At 38.9% G+C, this 22,073-nt stretch overlaps 1 protein-coding gene across 3 annotated transcripts in view; it reads right to left on the reverse strand.

Moving 5' to 3' along the window:
• LOC122563195 (copine-8-like) overlaps window positions 1–22,073 on the reverse strand; it is a 664,955-nt gene that overhangs the window by 98,880 nt on the left and 544,002 nt on the right. For all 3 annotated transcript variants that reach the window (XM_043716737.2, XM_087973593.1, XM_087973594.1), the window contains exon 15: window positions 2,092–2,138. In XM_043716737.2, coding sequence (XP_043572672.1) covers window positions 2,092–2,138 — 47 coding nt within the window. The remainder of the gene's footprint in view (window positions 1–2,091; window positions 2,139–22,073) is intronic.

Here is a 22,073-nt window from a genome sequence, read left to right on the forward strand (position 1 = left end):
CGCCTCTCCCATCACAACCTAGTCCACTCCTCCATCACACCTGACACCTCTCCCATCACAACCTAGTCCACTCCTCCATCACACCTGACGCCTCTCCCATCACAACCTAGTCCACTCCTCCATCACACCTAACGCCTCTCCCATCACAACGTTGTCCACTCCTCCATCACACCTAACGCCTCTCCCATCACAACCTAGTCCACTCCTCCATCACACCTGACGCCTCTCCCATCACAACCTAGTCCACTCCTCCATCACACCTAACGCCTCTCCCATCACAACCTAGTCCACTCCTCCATCACACCTAACGCCTCTCCCATTACAACCTAGTCCACTCCTGCATCACACCTAACGCCTCTCCCATTACAACCTAGTCCACTCCTCCATCACACCTAACGCCTCTTCCATCACAACCTAGTCCAATCCTCCATCACACCTAACGCCTCTTCCATCACACACGGCACCTTCCCATGCAATCGCAGAAGGTGCAACACCTGCCCCTTTACCTCTTTCATGCTCACCACCCAAGGTCCCAGATACACATTTCAGATTAAGCAGTGTTTCACTTGTACCTCTTTCAATTTGGTCTATTTCATTCGCTGCTCCCAATGTGGTCTCCTCTATATCGGAGAGACAAAACACCGACTGGGTGATCGCTTTGCTGAGCAGCTTCAGTCTGTACGCAATCAGGTCCCGTGGCTTGCCACTTCAACACACAATCCTGCTCCCATGCCCACATGTCTGTCCTTGGCCGGCTGCAATGTTCCAGTGAAGCTCAACGCAAACTGGAGGAACAACTTCTCATCTTCCGACTAGGCACGTTACAGCCTGCCGGTCTCAACAGTGAATTCAACAACTTCAGATAATTTAATTCATTTATTTTATTTATCTTTTTTTTTCACTGTTCTGTACTTCTTATTTCTTGATTGTCTCTCTTTCTCTCGCTCCGCTCTCGCATCACCTTTTTCTCTCCTCTTCCCTTTTTGCTACCCTTCTCCCTTGTTTTCCATTTTGCCTCTGCTTCACCCCTTCCCCCCAATCCCCTACATATCTTGTCACACAGTACTAGCTTCAGCCTTGGTCATTCACAGTTCCTAATCTCCATATAATCTCTCTGTGCACTGTCATTATCACCTCTTTATTGCTACCTTTGCTTCTGGAGCCATGACTCACCTTTTCTCAGCCTAGTATAAATACCTCCCTATTTCTCCCCCTTTTGTAGCTTTGACAAAGGGTCAGTTAGACTCGAAACGTCAACTCTTTTCTCTCCTTACAGATGCTGCCAGAACTGCTGAGATTTTCTAGCATTTTCTCTTTTGGTTTCAGATTCCAGCATCCACAGTAATTTGCTTTTATCCCATCTTTTCTGTGCCTGGCCACAAAGGATCAAATCTTCCCTTGGCATAAATTGTAAGGGAATTATCCGTACTTTGAACACATGTCGATTGTCATTAAGACAAACAGCAGCCTTTCCATCATTACAACAGCAGAACATATTTCTATCAAATTTAAGATCAAATAACAATCTTTACTCAAGCTTCTTGGGTGGTTGTTTCAATTATACTATTTAAATAAAAGACCATTGCTCGGACTTTCCTCAAGGGTATTCCCAGCCACTTGCAGCAAACTATCAACAATTTATCAAACAAAACATGCTCGTCAGTGGATAATTATTAACAACTTTTGCTAAACATTTTCAATATTTAATTTTGTAAAACATCAGCATTAGGAAAGCAAGCTCATTCCTAATGCTGCCTAATGCACTGTATGTTCTTTCCATTGACATTGACTTTATTTTTTCTCCCTCTTTAACAGTAATTGTAGAAACATCTTTCCAATGCAGCATAGTAATTATACAACAAATATAAATAAACTACATATGGATGAATTAAAATTGTGTAAAGATTTCAATTTTACTTTCAAGGTTTTCTAAACCATTATAAAATATTTATTGTACCTTAATGTCTACTTTATCCATGGAAAAACAATCAACTGTTTGATTTAAACCATAATTCAGTAACTCATTGCCACCTGCATAAGTGATACAAACTCAATTAGTAGTGGAAAGTTATCAAAAGTTTAAGCACTTACCATTAGAAGCTGTGAAATCAATAGCCACTGTAAAATTTATCTGTGTTCTGTAAGATTAAACAGAGACATAACGTTTTATCTCAAATATAGTTCTTAGACTTGATTTTGTGTTGGTTTTTATTTCAATAATGGTCAACTCAGCTTTCCTTGACATGTTCAGTGGTTTAGGTATAGGTTAAAGATATTTTTCAGAACAGCAGAAACATTCTGTGATCGTTGTCAACATCCTTAGCTCAAGAAGCACCATAAAAAAGTTAACAATTTATCACTATTTGTAAGACATGAAATTGGAACGTTGTAGTAGACTTGATTCTTAACATATTTGCATAATAGAATGCAGAAATCAAAAAAAAACTATTTTATGGATTTTTTCCAAAGAGGTCATGATCAGGCTTTGTAGCACTTCAATCAAATTGAACCAAAAATACTGCATCCACCCAGAAAGCATTCAAATGCTGAAGACAGTACAAAGAAAGACATGACTCTATTCCTCAGTGCCAACAGTAAAGTTATAAGACATGGCTGAAGAAGCATTTGTAGCATGTATCCGTAAAATGATCTTAAAAGGTTCTTTCAATTAAAATTGTTGTAGCACTCCGGAACATGGGCTCAAAATAAAAAAAACTTAAACACAGAGATCAGGAAAATATCCTGAACAAGTGCTTTGTTGTTTGGTTTTATGCCTACATCCATGAGTTTGAGTTCAAGACAGATTGGTCGTAGAGGAGGCATGGTCAAGAACTGCCTTCAGGTTTAGGCTTCATTATAACTCTCCTTGAAAAAAACTTATTAATGCTAAGTACTACAACACATGGTATTCAGAGATATACCAGCATCTAACATTACTATTGTGTTATCGAAAGATTATTCTTAAGCAGTGCTAGTTGGTCTATTCCACATGCTTCTTTGAAAGTGTTTCCAACATTCACATAACTCGACTTCAGGCTTCAGACTAGCTCCCTGTATGCTTTTCTCTTCTTTTCTTACTCCATTTACATTGTGCTATTTATGCTCAGTGAGGAGCAGATCCCTAGCAAGGTTGTTCAAGGGCTTTAAAGCCCTTTGACAAGCCAAAGGGTCATCAACATGGGAATGAACTTCCAGACAGATTGCTGCCCACAAAATTATTTTTAAAAAACATGTATTTAATTCAATAAAATATTCCAATGTGACACATGGTACATGTTTCAAACAAAATAAGACACTGAAACATGCAAGGAGATCACTGGGGTAAATAATCAAAAGCTTGGCTTAGATTTTGAGGAGCACTTTAGAGTAGAGAGAGAGGTGGAGAGATAGGTAGGTTTACATGGAGGGATTTCCAAAGTTCAATGCTTGAGTAGCTTTTAAGCACAACAGTCAATTGTAAAACAATTAAAATGCTCTAATGCTCAAGATGCCAGAACTAATAGAGTGCAGTTATTTCAGAAATTGTTGCTTGGCTGCAGGTAGTTACAAAGTTAGGGAACAATAAGACTTTGGATGGTTTTGATTGGAATTTTAAAATTGAGGCATTACTGAAACATGAGTCAATTTGGTCAGCAAACACAGAGGAAATGGGGAATGGCAGTACAGTATTTACAAGTCAAATATTCCAGGGACCTAGATTAATGATCTGGAAACTTGCATTCAAATCCTATCTTTGCATCTGAGGAAGTTAAAATTTGTGAATAAATCTTATTGGAAAAGTTAGCAGCAATAATGGTGATTATGAAACTATCAGATTGCTATAAATAAAAAAAATCTGCTTCACCCGTATTGTTTATGGTATCCTTACCTGGCCCAGATATAGGGGATATTATACAGGGACAGTGAGGTTAAGAGTGGGTTTTTTTTTTGAGGAGAGGTCAATGAGAGTGATTTTTGGATGAGATGCAAATAGTACTTAAGATGACAGAATATCTTTTCCTCTATCATTGTTTACTGCTTCTTCCTTTTCAGATGTGACTGTTAGATAAGTTAATCTTTCCTCTCAAATGCTGTTCTCAGAGCTTCTGTTACTGGTATTCTGTAATTGACCAGGACACAGATCTTAGCTCAGCAGGAAAAACTATTGTGAAGTGTAAATGGTATTTATAGGAAACCACTGAGTATTTTGCTACTGTGTTCAGTTGGTTGGTGAACTAGACAATTGGATCTGATTGTGGAACGGTGGTTTGTTTAGTTGATATAATCAGTGATCAGCTTGCTGACAAATTCTGAAAACTGGTCTGGAGCTAACTGTTACAATTGTTTTGTCAGACATTATCAGTTTGTGGTCATTTTTGGACATTTTTGTTTGGGCAGTCAGCATTAATCTTTAGGTAGTGGGCTGTGTTTATGTAGTAGATGTCAAAGAAATTTAATACCGTATCTCTCAACTTGATGGCAACTGTTCACAAAACAAACCATAGTGACGTTTGCTGAAAAGACACAAAATACCAATAAACAATCTGAAATGATAAGAGACAGGAGATTGAAAGGTGCAATAGGGAAGGTGATAGCATAATGGTATTGTTGCTGCACTAGTAATCCGGAGAACCAGTTAATGCTCAGGGGACTTGGGTTTGAATCCCACTCCCACAAATGGTGGATATTGAATTCAAAAAGAAGTTTGGAATTTAGTGAAGGAAATCTGCCATTATTACTTGGTCCTACCACACAATAATGTGATTGTATCTAAACTATCCTGTGAAGTGGCCTAGCCAACTCAGTTGTATTTTACTGCTAAAATGTTTCAAAAAAACAAATGCACTAACTAACTTGCATTGACCCAGGCACCAGAAGCAACAATGGCAAACTAAATCCTGTTCAGCCTGCAAAATCCTTCTTGCTAACATGTAGAAGCTAGCGCCGAAATTAGGAGATCTGCCTTACAAATTAGTCAAGCAACAGCCTGACAGCACAGAACCATTCCTTACAATGTCCTAGACAACACCATCACTGCCATCCTCCCTTGTATGTCCCACTGGCAAGGCAGACCTAGCAGCATGAAAGTATGCAGTCAGGAGGGAACTGCCCTTGGGATTCTCAAAATTGACTCTGGGAGCCATGAAGTCACATGCCATTAGGTCAAACTTGGGCAAAGAATCCTTCTGTTCATTACTATGTAACAACATCCCCTCACTGTGAAATCAGTACTTCTCGACATTGAGCATCATTTCAAGAAAGGACTGAGGGTGGCAAAAGCAGAGAACATGCATTATTTAGAGGACCTCACTGTCATTCACCTAAATTGATTCAGTAGTGCTGCAACTAACCAAACTGATGGCAGTCCTAAAGGGCATACCTGTTAGGCTAGGTCTGTTGCAGATGGTGAAGGAACTATCACAAGGGAAAAACATACTTGACCTCATCATTACCAATCTGTCTGCCATAGATACATCTCTCCATGATAGTAACTGTAGGAGTGATCACTGCCCAGTGCTTGCAAAGATGGAGTTCTGATTTCACACTGCAACTACCTCCACCTTGTTGAGTGGCACTACCGCTGTGCAAAATGGGATAGATTTTGAACAGATCTAGCAACTCAAAATTGGGGCATCCATGAGATGCTATGTGCTGTCAACAGCATCATACTTGTACTCCAATACAATCTGCAATCTCAGAGCCTGACATATCCCCATTCCATCATAACCATCAAGACATGGTTGAAAAAAAAAGCCCAGGAGAGCACACCAGGAATGGCCTCAGGTATACCTAAAAATGAGATGTCAAACTGATGAAGCTAAAACACAGGTCTACATGGGTGTCAAATATCATATGCAGCAAATGATGGATAGGGCTAGGTGATTCCACAATTCACAGGTCAGTCCAAACTCTGAATGTGGCAGAACTTCAGTCATGAATGGTGATGGACAATTAAAAAAATGACTGGAGCAAGCAGCTCCACAAATATCCTCATCCTCAATCATGGGAAGCCCAGCATGTCAATGCAACAAAAAAGGCTTAAGTATTTGCAATAATCTTTAGCTAAAAGTGCCAAGTGGATGATACACAATCTCCACCAGAGACCACAGTGACACAGATGCCAGCCTTCAACCAATTTGACATCAAGAAATGGCTGAAGGCACTGAATACTGGAAAGGCTATGGGCCCTGACAAAATTCCAGCTACAGTATTGAAGACTTATCATCCATAATTGCCTCACCACCAGCAAAGCTGTTCCAGTAGAATTGAAACACTGGTATCTACCCAATAATGTGAAACATTGGTCAGGTGTGTCCTATGCACAACAAAGGAATAAATGCAACCCAGCCAACAATTGCCCCATTAGTCTACTCTCAATCATCAGTAAAATGCGTCAAAGCAACACTTGCTCAGCAACAACCTGCTCTATGATGGTTAGTTTGTCGTCTACTTAGTTTCTTATCTCATTACAGTCTTAAGTTAAATATGGGCAAAACAACTGAACTGCAGTGATGAAATGTGAGTTGACTATCCTTGATATCAAGGCTGCTTTTACCTAGTGGTTCAAAAGGAAGCCCCAGTAAAACTGGAGCCAATGGGATTAGGAGGCAACTCTCCACTGGATTGACTCAAACCTTGAACAAAGGAAGATGGTTGTGGTAGTTGGAGGTCAATCTACACAGCTTCAAAGCCATCTCTGCAGGAATTTCTCAAGTTACATCTTAGGCCTAACCATCTTCAGCTGTTTCATCAATAAACAATACCCCAACATAAGATCAAAAATGGGATTGCTTGCTGATGATTACAAAATGTTCAGGACTCCACAGATATTGAAGCAGTCCATGTCCAAATGCAGCAAAACCTGGTTGACATCCAGGCCTGAGCTGACAAGTGGTAAGTAAAATTCAAGTCACACAAGTACCTGGCAATGATCCACTCCAATACTCCAACAATGATCCACTCCAAGCATTGCCTGTTGACATTCAACAGCGTCATCATCCCTGAAACCCCCAATGATTGACATTCAGGAAAAGCAGTCCACTTGATTAGCATTACATCAACAAACATCTACTGCCTCCACCAGTGGTACACAGTAGCTGCAGTGTGTACCATCTACAAGGAAATTCATAAAGACTCATTAGACAACTCCTTCCAAACCACAATCACTACCATTTAGAAACAAACTTACAGCAAATACATGGGAACATCACCACCTTCAAGTTCCTCTCTAAGCTGCTCACCATCCTGACTCGGAAATATTTCACTGTTCCTTAACTGTCTCTCGATCAAGATGCTGATATTTCCTTCCAAACAGCATTGTGGATGTCCCTGCTACAAACAGACTACAATGGTTTAAGATGGCAGCTCAACATCACCTTTTCAAAGACAACTAGAGATGGACAATGAATGCTGGTTGAGCCAGAAAAGTCTACATCCCCTGGAAGATTAACAATAAAATGTACTAAGACCTGGCCTTTTATTTATTGATTGGTTTTGATCACAGGTATACTTGTGGCTGCAGGACTCCAACTTTGAATTAATTTGTGACAGTCTCAACCATGTTATTGGTAATCTAATGCCCTCAAAGTAAAATTGTTCTTCATTGGATACCAAATGAGCACCTTCACCAGAGGAGGCTATAAGGTTTCTCGCATGTTAAACACAAAACAAAATGTATAACTGTGAAAACCTTGTGGAGTTCAGGCAAAGGCACATTGAGATGTTGGTGTACAAGTAGCTATATTTAGCACAAGCAGGTGGAAGTGCCAAAATCTGATACGGAGCATCCGACCGCATTCTGCTTAGAAATATCAGAATTTTTGTCATTTTAACAGGCTTGAAGATTCTCTTAAATTCAAAGAAAATTTTGAAAATACAACAAGCATATTGTTTTAATTCTCAGAATTTCCTGGGAGGTTTCAGCACAACTATTATGTAAGCAAGGCACCATATCATTTTTCTCATCAAGAAAATTAGTGCGTAACTGAACAATGTCATAGATTTAAAACTAACAAATTAGGCATATCACAGCCCAAATTTATCTGATATCAACATTTCTGAGATTCACCATTCCCTACTGATATGTGCTTTGCATTTCATTGGAAGTCTTGTCAGTCTTGGTGTCCCCAAAGTGTTTCAGACTCTAATCATTCCTTCAGGTGAACTAATTAATCAGTCTTTACAACTAGGGAATAGCAGAGGCTCTGAGAATGATGTATCTGGGCGGGAGATAACATGATTATCCATGTGAGCGACACTGTATTTTGGCTTGTTTTACGTCAGCTTCCAAATTTCAGTTAGGACAAGAGTGTTTACATATATTTTGGGCATAAGTTCCTACCAGTGAGATTGGCACAGAAACCAATTTAGATTGTGGCACAATTTCTGTGCAAATGTGATCCAGGAAACAAGGCACCAATATACATAAGTACAAGGAAAGGAACAATAAAATCAAATTTTCACAGAATTGTTTCAGTTCAGGAGGTTGCCATTTATCCCATTATTGCTGTGCAAACTGTCTGAACGAGCATCATGTCTACATCTTCATCCAACTGTTCACCTATAATACTCCACAGTTTCTGTTTAAATAAATATTGACTGCCCTCTTGAACACTTCAATCAATGCATTCCAGGCACCACACTTTCAGGCAATTTATTACAAACTCGAACTGCTTGCTGTATGAGTAAGCTTTTTCCTCACATTGCCCTTTCTTTTTTTGAAAATTACTTTAAATCTGTGCCCTCTGATTCTTGATCTTTTCACTTTCTCCCTGTGTCTTCTGTCCAAACCTCCTCTGGCTTTTAAAACTTCAATTAAATCTTCTCTTAATCTTCTCCTGTCCAAGGAATAAAAACAGAAAATGCTGGAGGAACTCAGCTCTCTGGAGGGAGAAACCATGCTAATGTTTCAAGTCCCGTGAATCTTATGAGAAACTGTAGAAAACCCAAAAAGAATTGTTCCCAAAGTCTCCAATTTAGCTTCATAACTGAATGTTTCTCACTGTTTGAACCGTTTTTGTAAACCTCTCCTGCATTCTTTCCAATGTGTTCACATCCTTCCTAAAGTATGCTGTGCTGAACTGTTCACAATGCTCCAGCTGAGATATAACTTGTGTCTTATACAGGTAAATGTTCAGCACAACCTGCCCCAACTTGTACTCTATGCACCTATTCATAAATCCTTGGATATTGTATGCTTTACTAACCACTTTTTGCCACCCCTCCAGCCACCTTTAATAACTTATGTACATCTACAATCAAAGTCTCTCTGCTCTTGTACACTCTTTAGAATAGTAGCATTTCAAATAGAATCAAAACACTTCTCCACATGGTAACTAATCACTCACTCCACCAATCTGTCAATGTACTTTTGAAGTTCTACAATGGCCTTCTCACTGTTTCTAACGCTTCCAAGCTTTGTATCATGCACAAACTTTGAAGTCGTACCCTGCAATCCAAAATCTAGATAATTAATAAGTATGTGTCAGAAAAGTCAAAATGCAAATACTGACTCCTGGGGAACTCCACTACAAATCTTACCCCATCCCAAACAAAAATCTATTGACCATTACTTTCTGCTTCCGATCACTCAGCCAATGCTTTTCCACATACCCACTGTCTGTTTTATTCCATGAGCTGCAAGTTTTCCACAAGTCTTATGTGTGGCAGTGTGGATGTTTTGGATACATTTTGGATACATTTTGGATGTTCACCACATCAACAGCATTTACCCTAATCAACGATCTCAACCACATCTTCAATCATTTTCTTTTCTTTGTTCCACATTGTGCTGTCCTGTTGTGTCTACTTGTGTCTGAAAATCAGTCTGCTGTTTTTCTGTGCACAATATTCCTAACTCAGAAACTCTTAGCTAATGAGATTTATTTAAACTAAGATGTTCCAATAAATTCAGGATCTCAGAAACCTGTTAGTGGAGCTGAAATAGATATTGCCAGGCTTTAATTCCATTATGGGGATCAGATCATTCTTGGACACTTACCTAATCCAAGTACATATTTGACATTTGCAATATCTTGTGTATTGTTTGATTTTAGATTGTGGTAAAGTCTTTATTTTAATGATTTTATTCAATATATTCAGGACTCAAAATCCTATTTGAAGGCTTAGGTACAATAATTGATGGTTCAAAATACAACTATCACAAATTTTTCTTGAGCTCAAATCTATAGATATAAAAATAACACTTCAAATTAAATTAATTAATGGATACAAGTTCTACAAGAATCATATTTCATGGTTCCAACATTTATAAGGTTGCACCATTTGAGCAGGAGCAGGCAATATGAACAAGAAATGTTTTTATTTGTCACAAATAAATTATTTGGATCTGGAGAATATAGTAAGAGGGCCAAGTTCAATGATGGAACCAGCCACAGCTGAGTGATAGTAGAAGGGACGGTTGTAGAAGGGGGACTCCAAGGGATTACAGGGCATCAGCAAGAGGGCAACAGCAGAGAGTCTGGTACTCAGCAATCCCACTTTTCCCCATGCGGGATTCCTCAATCAGGCACTTCGAAAAGTTGAATTGTTAGCCATGACTGAAGACGATCTTTTGACAAGCTTAAAATAGAATATGAAAAATATAAGGGGGGGTAGATATAGGACTGAAGTTAGGGGTAGGTTCTTCACTCAGCGAGTCGTAAGTTCATGGAATGCCCTGCCAGCAGCAGTGGTGGACTCTCCCTCTTTATGGGCATTTAAGCGGGCATTGGATAGGTATATGGAGGATAGTGGGTTAGTATAGGTTAGGTGGGCTTGGATCGGCGCAACATCAAGGGCCAAAGGGCCTGTACTGCGCTGTATTCTTCTATGTTCTATAACTTTTACCTTGTCAGCTTTGAAATAACTCTACAGAGGTTGGTATTGCATTACTAAGTCACCCTTTATTTATAAGTGGAGAATCCTTGACACTGATCCAGCTCTCAGAATGTCAGGATGTTTGACATTCCCGTTCTTATCTACCAGCCAGGGCATCTCTGATTGGTCCAGATTAGCAGGCCCAAGCAGGGAACTCATGATGTCAACCTAGCTAACCTCGTTACATTCACTACAAGTTTCTCGATTGTTTTCTTGGCTCTAAACTGGTTTAAATAGTATGGAATAAAACTCAACCAATACAATTAGGCAGAGATTAACTGTCTCTATGAATTTGAAGAGAGGTTAACTCTTGTAAATGACAAGGTGAAGGTCACACAGTCGCACATCAAATCCTCCTAGCACAGGTCCCGATGAGGGGACTCGGCTGCACTTTGAGACTGCTCCGAATCAATACTGCTACACATTTCTTCCAGGATCTTCCAGCACGGCAGCACAAAAAGGCACCTCCTATTATCCTTTGGGGAACTCTGCACTACGATAGAGCAAAGGTTGCGACTGACAGGACATGTCTCCTTCTTACAGCAATATCTGCCATATGATAAAGTTAGCAGGTCTAGTCTGTGACCATTAATGACTGAATGAATGAACAGTTGAGTGGATAATTGAGTGAATGGATAGGATGAGTGTGGTGAGTAGGTGGAGAGGGTAATGTGGATGAGATGGGTAGCTAGGCTGGATGGGGAATTGGGAATGGGAGTTGGTCAAATCTTGTCAGGGATTTACTTTGATTAGGTTGGTTCAGATCAGGTGATTGAGGGCATCATTGGGCTGGAATTGGGGACTAGGTGTTGATGGTTAAATGGGATAATTCGGGGTGAGCCTCACTCCCCTGCTGCCTCTGTAAATTCCTGGGCTCCATTCCTAATTACCCAGTTTCAGCCCTAATTCTCTGTCACTAGCTTTGGTGACAACACTCACTGTCCAAAGGCCTTGCTTCTTCCCGTCTTGCTAACTGCTGCCACTTAACATACTCCCACAATCACAGACTGGTTCTTTCTGGCTGCAGCTTGTGATTGCATCAGCAACTTCCTCACGATTGCATTCCATTCTGTTTACAACTTGGGAATGGTTTAGCTCAGTTGGATGGACAACTGTTGATTGTGCAGTGTAATAACAACAGCACCAGTTCAATTCCTATACCATCTGAGGTTACCATGAATGTCTGCTTTTTCAACCTCACCTTAGGAATGGTCACCCTCAGGTTAAACTCACCTTCAGTCATCTCTTGTTAATGAAGGAGTGGTCCTCTGGGAATTATAGCAACTTTGCCTATTTACAGTGATGGCTTTTCTCTGGTTAGTCATAATAGTGAGTGATTTTTTTTCTGGGTGATTTGGAAATATTATGCTGCCACTGTGTATGACTTGGCAAGTGGTGGATCTCAGTGCCTTCCACTATTCCACTATCCTGTATGTAGCCTGACGGGACAACATTTCAAATGGGAAATCCGCTTGGGTGGCGAGGAACATCACAGTGAAATTCATGGCACAGAAAGAGGTCATTTGATCCATTGAGTCAATGCTCACCTCCCCTCCACCCCTAAGAGCATCTAACCTGTCCCACTCCCCTACATGACCATTGCAAACTTATTTCCTTCAACCTCAATCCCATTTCCATTTGAAATCAATGATTGTTTCTATGTCCACCATAAACTATTGGGAACATGACAACAATATTGCTTACATTGTCAAAGTTCTTTGTTATTTATTAAGAATAGTAAAATTGTGTGTTCTTTGAGTATGTGTTAGTATCTAACCATAAACAAGGATTAAACAACATTATCCTGCATTAAACAACATTAATTGTTTTATTACTTTCTTACATTAACTTACTTCTAAACTCAGAATCATTCCCTATTCATGTTAACCAGCTGATGAAATGAAATGTGGCACATTTACTTTCAACTGGTCTTGTAGAGTAAGTGGCTGTTGGGTGAGGTACTCTAATGAGGTGATAACCATAGAATCATTTGATGAGTATGAATCTTAATTACCACTTTCTTGCTCTGATAGCTTTCACTAGTGACACAACAAGTGAACTCTACTGCTGTCTCAAATCAATTAAAAATATTTATGGCATCAGTCAGAATAAAATAGTTTAATTGTCATGGGTGCATGGAAGCCAAGGAAGGCAATTTAGAATACATCTAAGTGGAAGCAAATGTAACTACTGTTACTGTTCTGATTGGAGGAGAGGAGGAAAAGCATGGCATTTTGGACTGTACACTGTGTGGGCAACATTGAGAGTGAGAAAGGATGAATCGTAATTTGGTGACACTAGTCAAATCATTAAACCTTCTTCAGTATTGCTACCAGAGTTTGGTCCAATAACAGGTTATGTGCTTTGGCACCCATCACTTATCAATCAGAAGGCAGATCTCCTTATTTCTCCTTGACATATTGCACTCATCAGCAAATTTACAAGAATACTTTTGTACCTTTGGAATATTTTATATTACACAGGTGAGGACGACTAAATGGTTGAAATGGAAATACACCAGTTAGATGATAACTGACAGTTAATTGCCTAGTTTGTTTAAATTTAAACCAGATAAATATGCATCTGATTATTTTAAGTTTAAACATACTTGGCAGTTAACTGTTGATCATCATCTAACTGGTGCAATATCAAAAGCAATGGCTCAACGAATCACAGTCCACGTGCCACTAAATAACACTCTCTTCTCATGCAATATAAATGTTACTTTCCCTTTACAGAGGTTGAATACGCTGGGGCTGTTTTCCCTGGAGTGTCAAATGTTGAGGGGTGAACATATAGAGGTTTATAAAATCATGAGGGGCATGGATAGGATTACTAGAAACAGTCTTTTCCCTGGGGTGGGGGAGTCCAAAACTAGAGGACATAGATTTAGGGTGAGAGGAGAAAGCTATAAAAGCGACCTAAGGGCAACTTTTTCATGCAGAGGGTGGTGCGTGTATGGATAGAGCTACCAGAGGAAGTGGTTGAGGCTGGTACAATTACAACATTTAAAAGGCATCCGGATGGGTATATGAATAGGAAGGGTTTAGAGGGATATGGCCAAGTGCTGGCAAACGGGACTAGATTAGGTTGGGATATCTGGTCGGCATGGACGAGTTGGACTGAAGAGTCTGTTTCCATGCTGTACAACACTATGACTCTCTGACTCATTGCTGGTCTTGTGAATGCAAAATTGAATGCTTTGACAAAATAAGTACTTTTTCAGCAATGTTTCAGTTCAGCACTAATGAATGACATAATGCCTGAGGGAACATCAAGTTAAACAGTAACAGTGCCTGTGGTGTTACATCACAGGGTCATAACAGGCATTACTGATTATCAGAGAATGTACTGCAAAACCTGCATTAAATATAAGGAGGGTAAAGTACTGGTAAATGTAAATGCTACTTTCACAGATCAGTCAAACTTTCAAGCACTGCAGCACATTTTGTGATGGTATGTAATATTCTCTGTAGATATCTTAAGCAAGGAAATTGTTTTTCAGCTGGATTCAGTCAATGCAGAGCATTTAGGGGAACGATGATGACAAATGTTCCCATGAAAATGTCATTGTTGTGCACAGTCAGTCCTTTTTAGTATATGATCCTTTAATTTTGTTTTGTGCAGCTGTGCACACAAAGTATTTGTTATAGAGCAAACCCTGCAGGGAGAACTTTCAGGCTGCAAGGAGGCTGTTCACCATGGAGCTTTGTACAAACATTTTTGTGGAAACCTATAACTCTATTCAGCAGTCAGACCACCTGGAAAACATGCACAAACTCCCAGAGCAATATTACACTTATACAACTAGAGAAACCAAATGATCTCTGGAAAATTTTGTTCATGAAATATCATTAGCACTACACCCAAGATAAACTCTAGCAGTGAAGTTTAATCCTACAGGAGCAATCCAAATAATTTTGTTGAAATGAATCTCATTATTAATCCATGCAAATATTTTCCTCAATCTTGTGGAATAACAAATTGCATCTATAAATGCATCTGGTTTCAAGCAATTATTATGATCATAGCATTTATTAATTAACAATAGACAATCTGACTTAGATAGTGGACTACTGGTTAACAGATGCACAATTCTGCAATCACTGTAGTGTAGTGGACATTGCAGTTATATAACATTATCCTCTGTAGCACTATATTCTGCTCATTAAGGAATGATCACTTGTAATTAGATTTCTTGCGCGATATTCCCAGTGCTCATTGAAATTGCTTAATTCCTCCTCGTTCCCACTTGCCCCACATTATTGAATCATTCGTTTTCATCTCAGCCCACTCCAATGCTGCAGTTAATGATTCAGATCGAGCCATGTCAAATTTCTCTCAGTTCTTTTGAGAAACATGCACAGCAAATCACCTGGTCCGCAGATAAAAGGCAGTAGATTACAAGGCTCACAATTATTTAGATTCAGAGGGTTTGGATTATTTTAAAATAAGATGTAAGCTGCAAAAGCAAAATATTGAGAAACTCATACACTTATTAAAAAAAGTATTGGCTAAAAGAAAAGCATAAATGCTGTAGCCAAACAAACTGGATTGAGCCATTGTTTGGTATAGTCATTGAAAGAACAGCTAGCACCAGGCACAGAGCCAGAAAGCAGCTACATTATTGGTAATTTCATACTAATTTTCAGCTCCAGATGATTTATGCTGAGACATTCTGCGCAGGAAGTTGTGAGGGGTAAATATTAAATAATTGTGAATCAAAATATTGAAGAGCTTTACCCTACATTTTCAAACAGAAAACATGACAGTAAAGTAATGGTGAAGGTAGAGTGTTCCCAAACCAAAGTGAAAGAAAAAACAAGTTATGAGATTGTAGTCCCATTTCTTTCACAGGATTATCTTTAAGAAATGGCATAGTCACGGGCTATTTGATACATTCATCTATACATTAAGCTTCATTCAGCTACTGTGTTAGCAAATTCTACACTCTCACTAAAATACAATAAAGAACTGCAGATGCTGGTGATCTGAAACAAAAACAGAAATTGCTGATGAAACACAGGTCTGACAGCATTTGTGAAGAGAAAGCAGAGTTAATGTTTCAAGTGCAGTGACTCTTCATCAGAGAATCAGCAATTTCTGAATTTTTGTTCCACATTCTTCCTATCCTTTTTGAGAAAATGCTTCTTTTAAACTAACGGTTGGACTCCTTGGTGATTATTTTATTTTGATGGCATTCAGTGATGTTCTGCCACACAAAGTGAAACATTCTTTCCACGTCAACTCAATCAAAGTTTTTTTCTTATTTTGAAGACCTCTATAAGATCACTCCTCAGCCTTTGTTTTGCAAGAGGAAAGGAAAGAGATTTCAGGGACAGGTGACTGAATTATCAATGAGGAACATGACATAGATAAAAAGCAGTATTCCACTACAGGTAAAACATTGAGGCAATTAAAAATGGCCCACACTCCAGAAAGTCCAGCATGGTTGCTCTGACCATATATTTGTGACCCACATTAAGGAATGTTTATGCCTGGGATTCCCCCATTCCATGAACAAAACAATTCCAAATTCTTTCTTAACCCCATAGCTTACCCACTGAGCCACTTGCTGCTTCATATGATTTTGGGTGATCAAGTTGGCTAGTGATATGTTATCAGGACCTGACCAGCAAAATTGCCCAGAAGTCCTCCAGCAGCAACTCTGGGGTTGAAGGTCCAGCATCTTCTGTTTCCCTCTAATGAGTTAAAATCTCTCCTTTAGATTTCTGTTTGCTGTTGTTGAGCAGTTATTTCCAGTAAATTGAAATACAAAACCTTTTCTCTATTCCACACAAAAGCACTGCTGGGAAACTCAGAGAAATCAGTGGGATGCAGACAGAACTGGCTGTGACCCATTGAGACATGGCTAGCAATGATGCTGTGACAGAAACATTAGTCTCCAAAACACAATTTATGAATTTGAAAGTCTTCACATCTCCTGGAATGTGCTAGAGGCATCAGATATCCATAAAGAAAAGTTCAGCTTATTTACAAATGTTGTCCACTGTAGTTATTAAATTGCATTTGTCTAATATACAAGGATAAACATTTTCAGTGCTTACAGTATCTATATTGTTTAACCACTTAATTTGGAGTGGGAACAGGTGGTTTTAATCCTTTTGTGGTCTATTCTAATGACACTGTGCTGGGCTATCTTGCCCAACACCATAACTTTCATAACTTCCATTCCAATTTTCATAATATACTTGGCAATGTTACAATATTTCCATGATGCTTATGTGGGCTACTTCAGGACAAGCTGGCAAGGATTTATGATAAATGTGGAAGGACTTAGGGAATATGGAGAAAACAACATCAGCAACTAATGGTTGGGGAATGGTTTTCAAGGGTAGAAGGGAGAGACGATGTTTAAATTAGAGTAGGCTTGTTCAGGAATGAAATTGGAAAGCACATTTGACACAAAAGGTAGGAGAAATCTGTAACGCTGTTCCCAAACAAGCTGTGGGCTTTCACGACATGATTTTGTCGAAATATCAAAAAGGCAAGTGAATGGCATTAAGTGAAAGTCTGTCATAGATTACTTGAAAAGAGGAGTAGGATTGTGGGCTGGCTAAACTGTTCTTCTTTCTAAAGTTTCTAATAACTAAACCTTTAAGTTACTTAAAGGAGAATAAATTTTTAAGTGATATATCTTGTCATATTTTATAACTTTGCAACCTTTAGTTTAGGGGTTCGAGCAGCATCCATGTTTGATCAAGAGTTTCCACCAGTTGTTCTGAGCAATTCTCGTAACCTTAACAGTTGTTGAGAAATATGGAGCAACAGAACAGTTGCAGCACTAAAGGCAGTCATTTGGCCATCAAACCTGTGTTGGCTTCCTGCAAGAGCAATTTAGCTACCTCCCCAGCCATACTCCCACCATCCCCCTCACATCCCTGAAATTAGTTTTCCTTCAGGTGTTTATCAAATAAAGTCATGACAGAATCTGCCTTCATTTCACATTCAGGCAATATGTTTCAGATCATAACCATCTGCTGCATGAAAAGGTTTCTCTCACGTTGCCTTGGGCTTTTTCTCGATAATCAATTTAAATTTGTATTCCTTGGTTCTCAGCCCTTCAGCTTTTCTCGATCCACACTCTCTTGATTTCCCATGATTCTGAATGCTACTAGAGTGGCACAGTGGCTCAGCGGTTAGCACTGTTGCCTCATAGTACCAGAGACAGGGGTTCAATCCTAGCCTTGGGTGACTGTCTATGTGGAGTTTGCACATTCTTCCTGTGTCTGTGTGGTCCTGTGTGATTTCCTCCAAAGATGTGCACATTAGGTGGATTGGCCATGTTACGTTGCCCTGCAGTGTCCTGAGATGAATTAACCAGGATAAGTGCAGGTTTATGGGGATGGATGGGGGTTCTGGGTCTGGGTGGACAGCCTTCAGAAGGTCATTGCTAACCTGATAAGCTGAATGGCCTCTATCTGCACTCTACGGCTTCTAGATCAACACATATCCTCTTAACCACTCAAAATGTTTCCTTCTCCAAGGGGAACAACTTTTTCCAATTATCTGTGGGACTGAATTCCCTCCTCGAAACATTTTCACTGTTTCATTGCACCCATTATACAGACTTTATGTTCTTCCTCAAAGTGCAGTGTACAGATCTGAAAACAATACTTTAGTTGAGGCCAAACCAATATAATAAAGATTCATTATCAGCATTCTTGAGCTGGTGTGGGAATTGAACCTGTGCTATTAGTATCACTCTGCGTTGCAAACCAGCCACCCCTACGGTTCCCTGAGACCATGACAACTTTACATAAAGTGGAGCCATGCTTAATAATGTGTAGAATGAAATGCATAGATAAAGTACATGGAAATGAAGGAGCATAAATAAACTTATACTGTGCTATCTACTTATTTAACTTTAAAATTTAAAACAACAGTTTTAAACAAAAATGGATGCACCATCAGTTTGCAATTTTATTTTAAAATGACAGTGCCCTCATTTTTGGTAACAATTAAGCAATGATTTATTAAACTACCATGGGCTAATTCATTACTCATACACTGACACATTCTTGCAATTTATAATGTAGGATTCTACTTCTGCATCATATTCTGCTAGTAAAATGCTGAATGTTCAATTCAGTGAGGATCTCAGGTTAAACTGATCTCAGGTGTTTCACCAGTGTGTTACAATCAGATATGTTGTGTGCATTCCAATGAGATTACTCATAGAACCACTTTAGATTTTGAAAGCACACCCAATAAGAAGGGAACAAATATAATCACAGCAGAATATCTGAGACTTTAGTATAGTGCACAGAAATTATCTCATTATCTGAATCAGGCTTGGTATTCTCTGTTTAATTATATGGTTGTACATAAATACAATGGGATTATCTAACTGACATGAAGATGGAACAGGTCTTTTCTGAAAACTTTGGACACTTGTTAAGCTTAATGTCCTTTTTGTTTAGACACATTTCCACATTCCAATTTCATTAAAATGCAATCTCCTGTTGTGCTTTGCCTCCAGCAGTGTATGTTACCTGATGTAGCTATGAGATGTTATCCCTGGTAACATAAGAGCATAGTTAATGTGCTGTTGAAAAATCCAACAGACATTTATTACAGCTATAATTATATACAAACATTATATTTCATAGACACTTAATGTCTGGGCCAATATGGAAGATCATAAGTTACAACAGAACATTAACTGTCCTGCTACTCCCCTCCATCCTCACCCCATCCCTTATCAATTGTACTTTTAGTCTACGTGATGCTGGTTTTTAAGGACACAGGTTATTAATGGTTTTCAGAACTTCTCTTGCCTTACACCATCAACATGGTATGTGACATTAACATTGTGAAAAATCTGTGAATTTTGTTAACTCTGTTTCTCCACAGATGCTGCCAGACTTAGCTAGTTTCTCCAGCATTCTTTGTTTTTATCTCATTTGCCTCAGGCCTGAAAAGAGTTGCCAATGAGGTAGTGGATGAAGTGATGTTAATTTTCCAAAATTATCTTGATTCAGGAAAAGTTCCTTTGGAACAGAATGTAGTAAATATAACCCCTTCTATTCAAAAATGCAGAACCAGAAGTTAGGAATAAGTAGGTAGTTAAATGACACTTGTTGTGGGGAAGGTGTTAGAATTACTGGTAAGTTTATAGCTGTGCACTTATAAAACCTCTAAGTACTTGGGAAGAGTCAGAACAATTTCATCAGGGAGAGATCATATTTACTGAATTTACTGGTGTTCTTTGAATGAGTACATGTTCTGTGGATAAACAGAAGCATGCAGACATAGTGTATCTGGATTTCCATGAGGTAACAAAATAAAGTATTTAATAAGGTAACGTAAAAGGTTATTATGAAAAATAAAAGATCATGCTGTACAGGGTTACATATTAGCATGGAGCAATGATAAACTAGCTGCTAGAAAACTTGTTTAAAAATGGATCTTTATCCAACAAGCAGGATATGATTCTGCAGGGGTTTGTGCTGTGGCTTCAATCTTTTACAACTTTGTATCGATGACCTAGATGAATGGAGCTAATGTATAGTAGCTGAATTCACAGGTAACACCAATGTACCTGGAAAGTATGTTGAGAGGTAGACATAAGAATGTTGCAGACAGATATAGATAGGCTGAATGAGTGGTCAAAATCTGGCTGATAGAGCATTATGTGGGATGTTCTTGTTGGCAGGAATAAAAAAAACTTAAAACATGAATGACTGTAGAATTCCAAGGTACACTGGATTTTGGTGTTCTTGTGCATGAGTCCCAAAGAGTTAGCATGCAGGTATAGTATATCATCAAAAGGGCTAATGGCATGCTACCCTTTATTAATAATGATATTGGTAAGGCCACATCTTAAATACTGTGTGCAATGCTGGACTTCTTTAAGGAAGGATGTTAATGTATCATTGTGGCTGTTCAGAGGAGGTTACAAGATAATAAGTAGAATGAGCAGATTGATTTACGAGAATAAATTGGACAAGTTGAAGTTGTTTTCACCAGAGTTTAGAACAGTGAGGGGTGAATTGCTTAAAGAGTACAGGTCCTGAACAGTCTTACAGGGGTAGACGTAAAAAGAATGTTTTCTCTTGTGGGTCAGTTCAGAACTCTGGGCACTGTTTTAAAATTAAGGTTGCCCTATTCAGCGAGAGATGGAGAGAATTTATTTTTCCCAAAGAGTTATGCAACATTGGTACTTTGCCAGAAAGGCAGCAGAGGCAGCATTATTGTATATTTTTAAGACAGAAGTGGACAGATTCTTGTTATGCAGAGGAATCGAGAGTTACTGGAGGTAGATGGGAATGTAGAACTCTCAACACAACAGATCAGCCATGATCTTAGTAAATAGAGCTACAGTCTCGAGGAGGCAAGATGTCTACATCCTATTTCATACATTTTTATGCAATCGGACAATGTCATAATAGCATTATGGTACCTGTTTTAGGATTAATACATAAGTTATTGAATTTGGAATTATAATTCTTTTTTACGTGGATGATCGCATCCCATTGAGAGGCCTGATACATCCAGGACAAAATCCAACAGATCTATAAAAGTGACACACTCAAAAGAAAATTAAGATCAGGGAGTAAAGCAGGGAGGTAATTTTAATGATATCCTCCAGAACCTTAAGTACACACAGTTGAAAATGTAAAATGACCTTTCAAAGGATACAGTGAAAGTTCACTGGAATAAAGGTAGATTGCTACAACTCAAATGATAGCACTCATACAGGCACAGCAAGTGATTGACCTCATTTCATGCTATAATTTTTATGATTATAGCAGCAGCTACTGATTTACTGAAATTTTGGGAGCAATCATTGCAAATTCCTACATTAGGCATTATTGTCTCAGTGGGTAGAAGTTATCAAAAACAAATATTCTCATGCTGTGGCTGAACACTTAGCAGTTTTATTTCTCACTGTGTGCCTTTCTGTGCCAAACACACTGTCAGTTCTGAGGAATGGAATACTTTATCTGTTGTTTTTTTATCAAGCCCTACTAGACCAGACACGACACAACCAACATCATTTTTCCAAAATAATAGAAGTGCTGTGTGGTGTGGGCCAATATGTCTGTGCAGGCAGAGTGGCAAGCTATATTGAACAAAGTCAAAAGGAAAAAAACTAACATTTAGCATGAAATGGAGAACAAATGCAAGTGTCAAATAAGGAACTCGAGCAATCTGCAACTAAACAAATGAATATTAGTGTATATCGTGTT

Source organism: Chiloscyllium plagiosum, unplaced genomic scaffold (assembly GCF_037043375.1).
Source record: "Chiloscyllium plagiosum isolate Xiang-an unplaced genomic scaffold, Cpla_swu_hap1 HiC_scaffold_26, whole genome shotgun sequence".
NCBI classification, from domain to species: Eukaryota; Metazoa; Chordata; class Chondrichthyes; order Orectolobiformes; family Hemiscylliidae; genus Chiloscyllium; species Chiloscyllium plagiosum.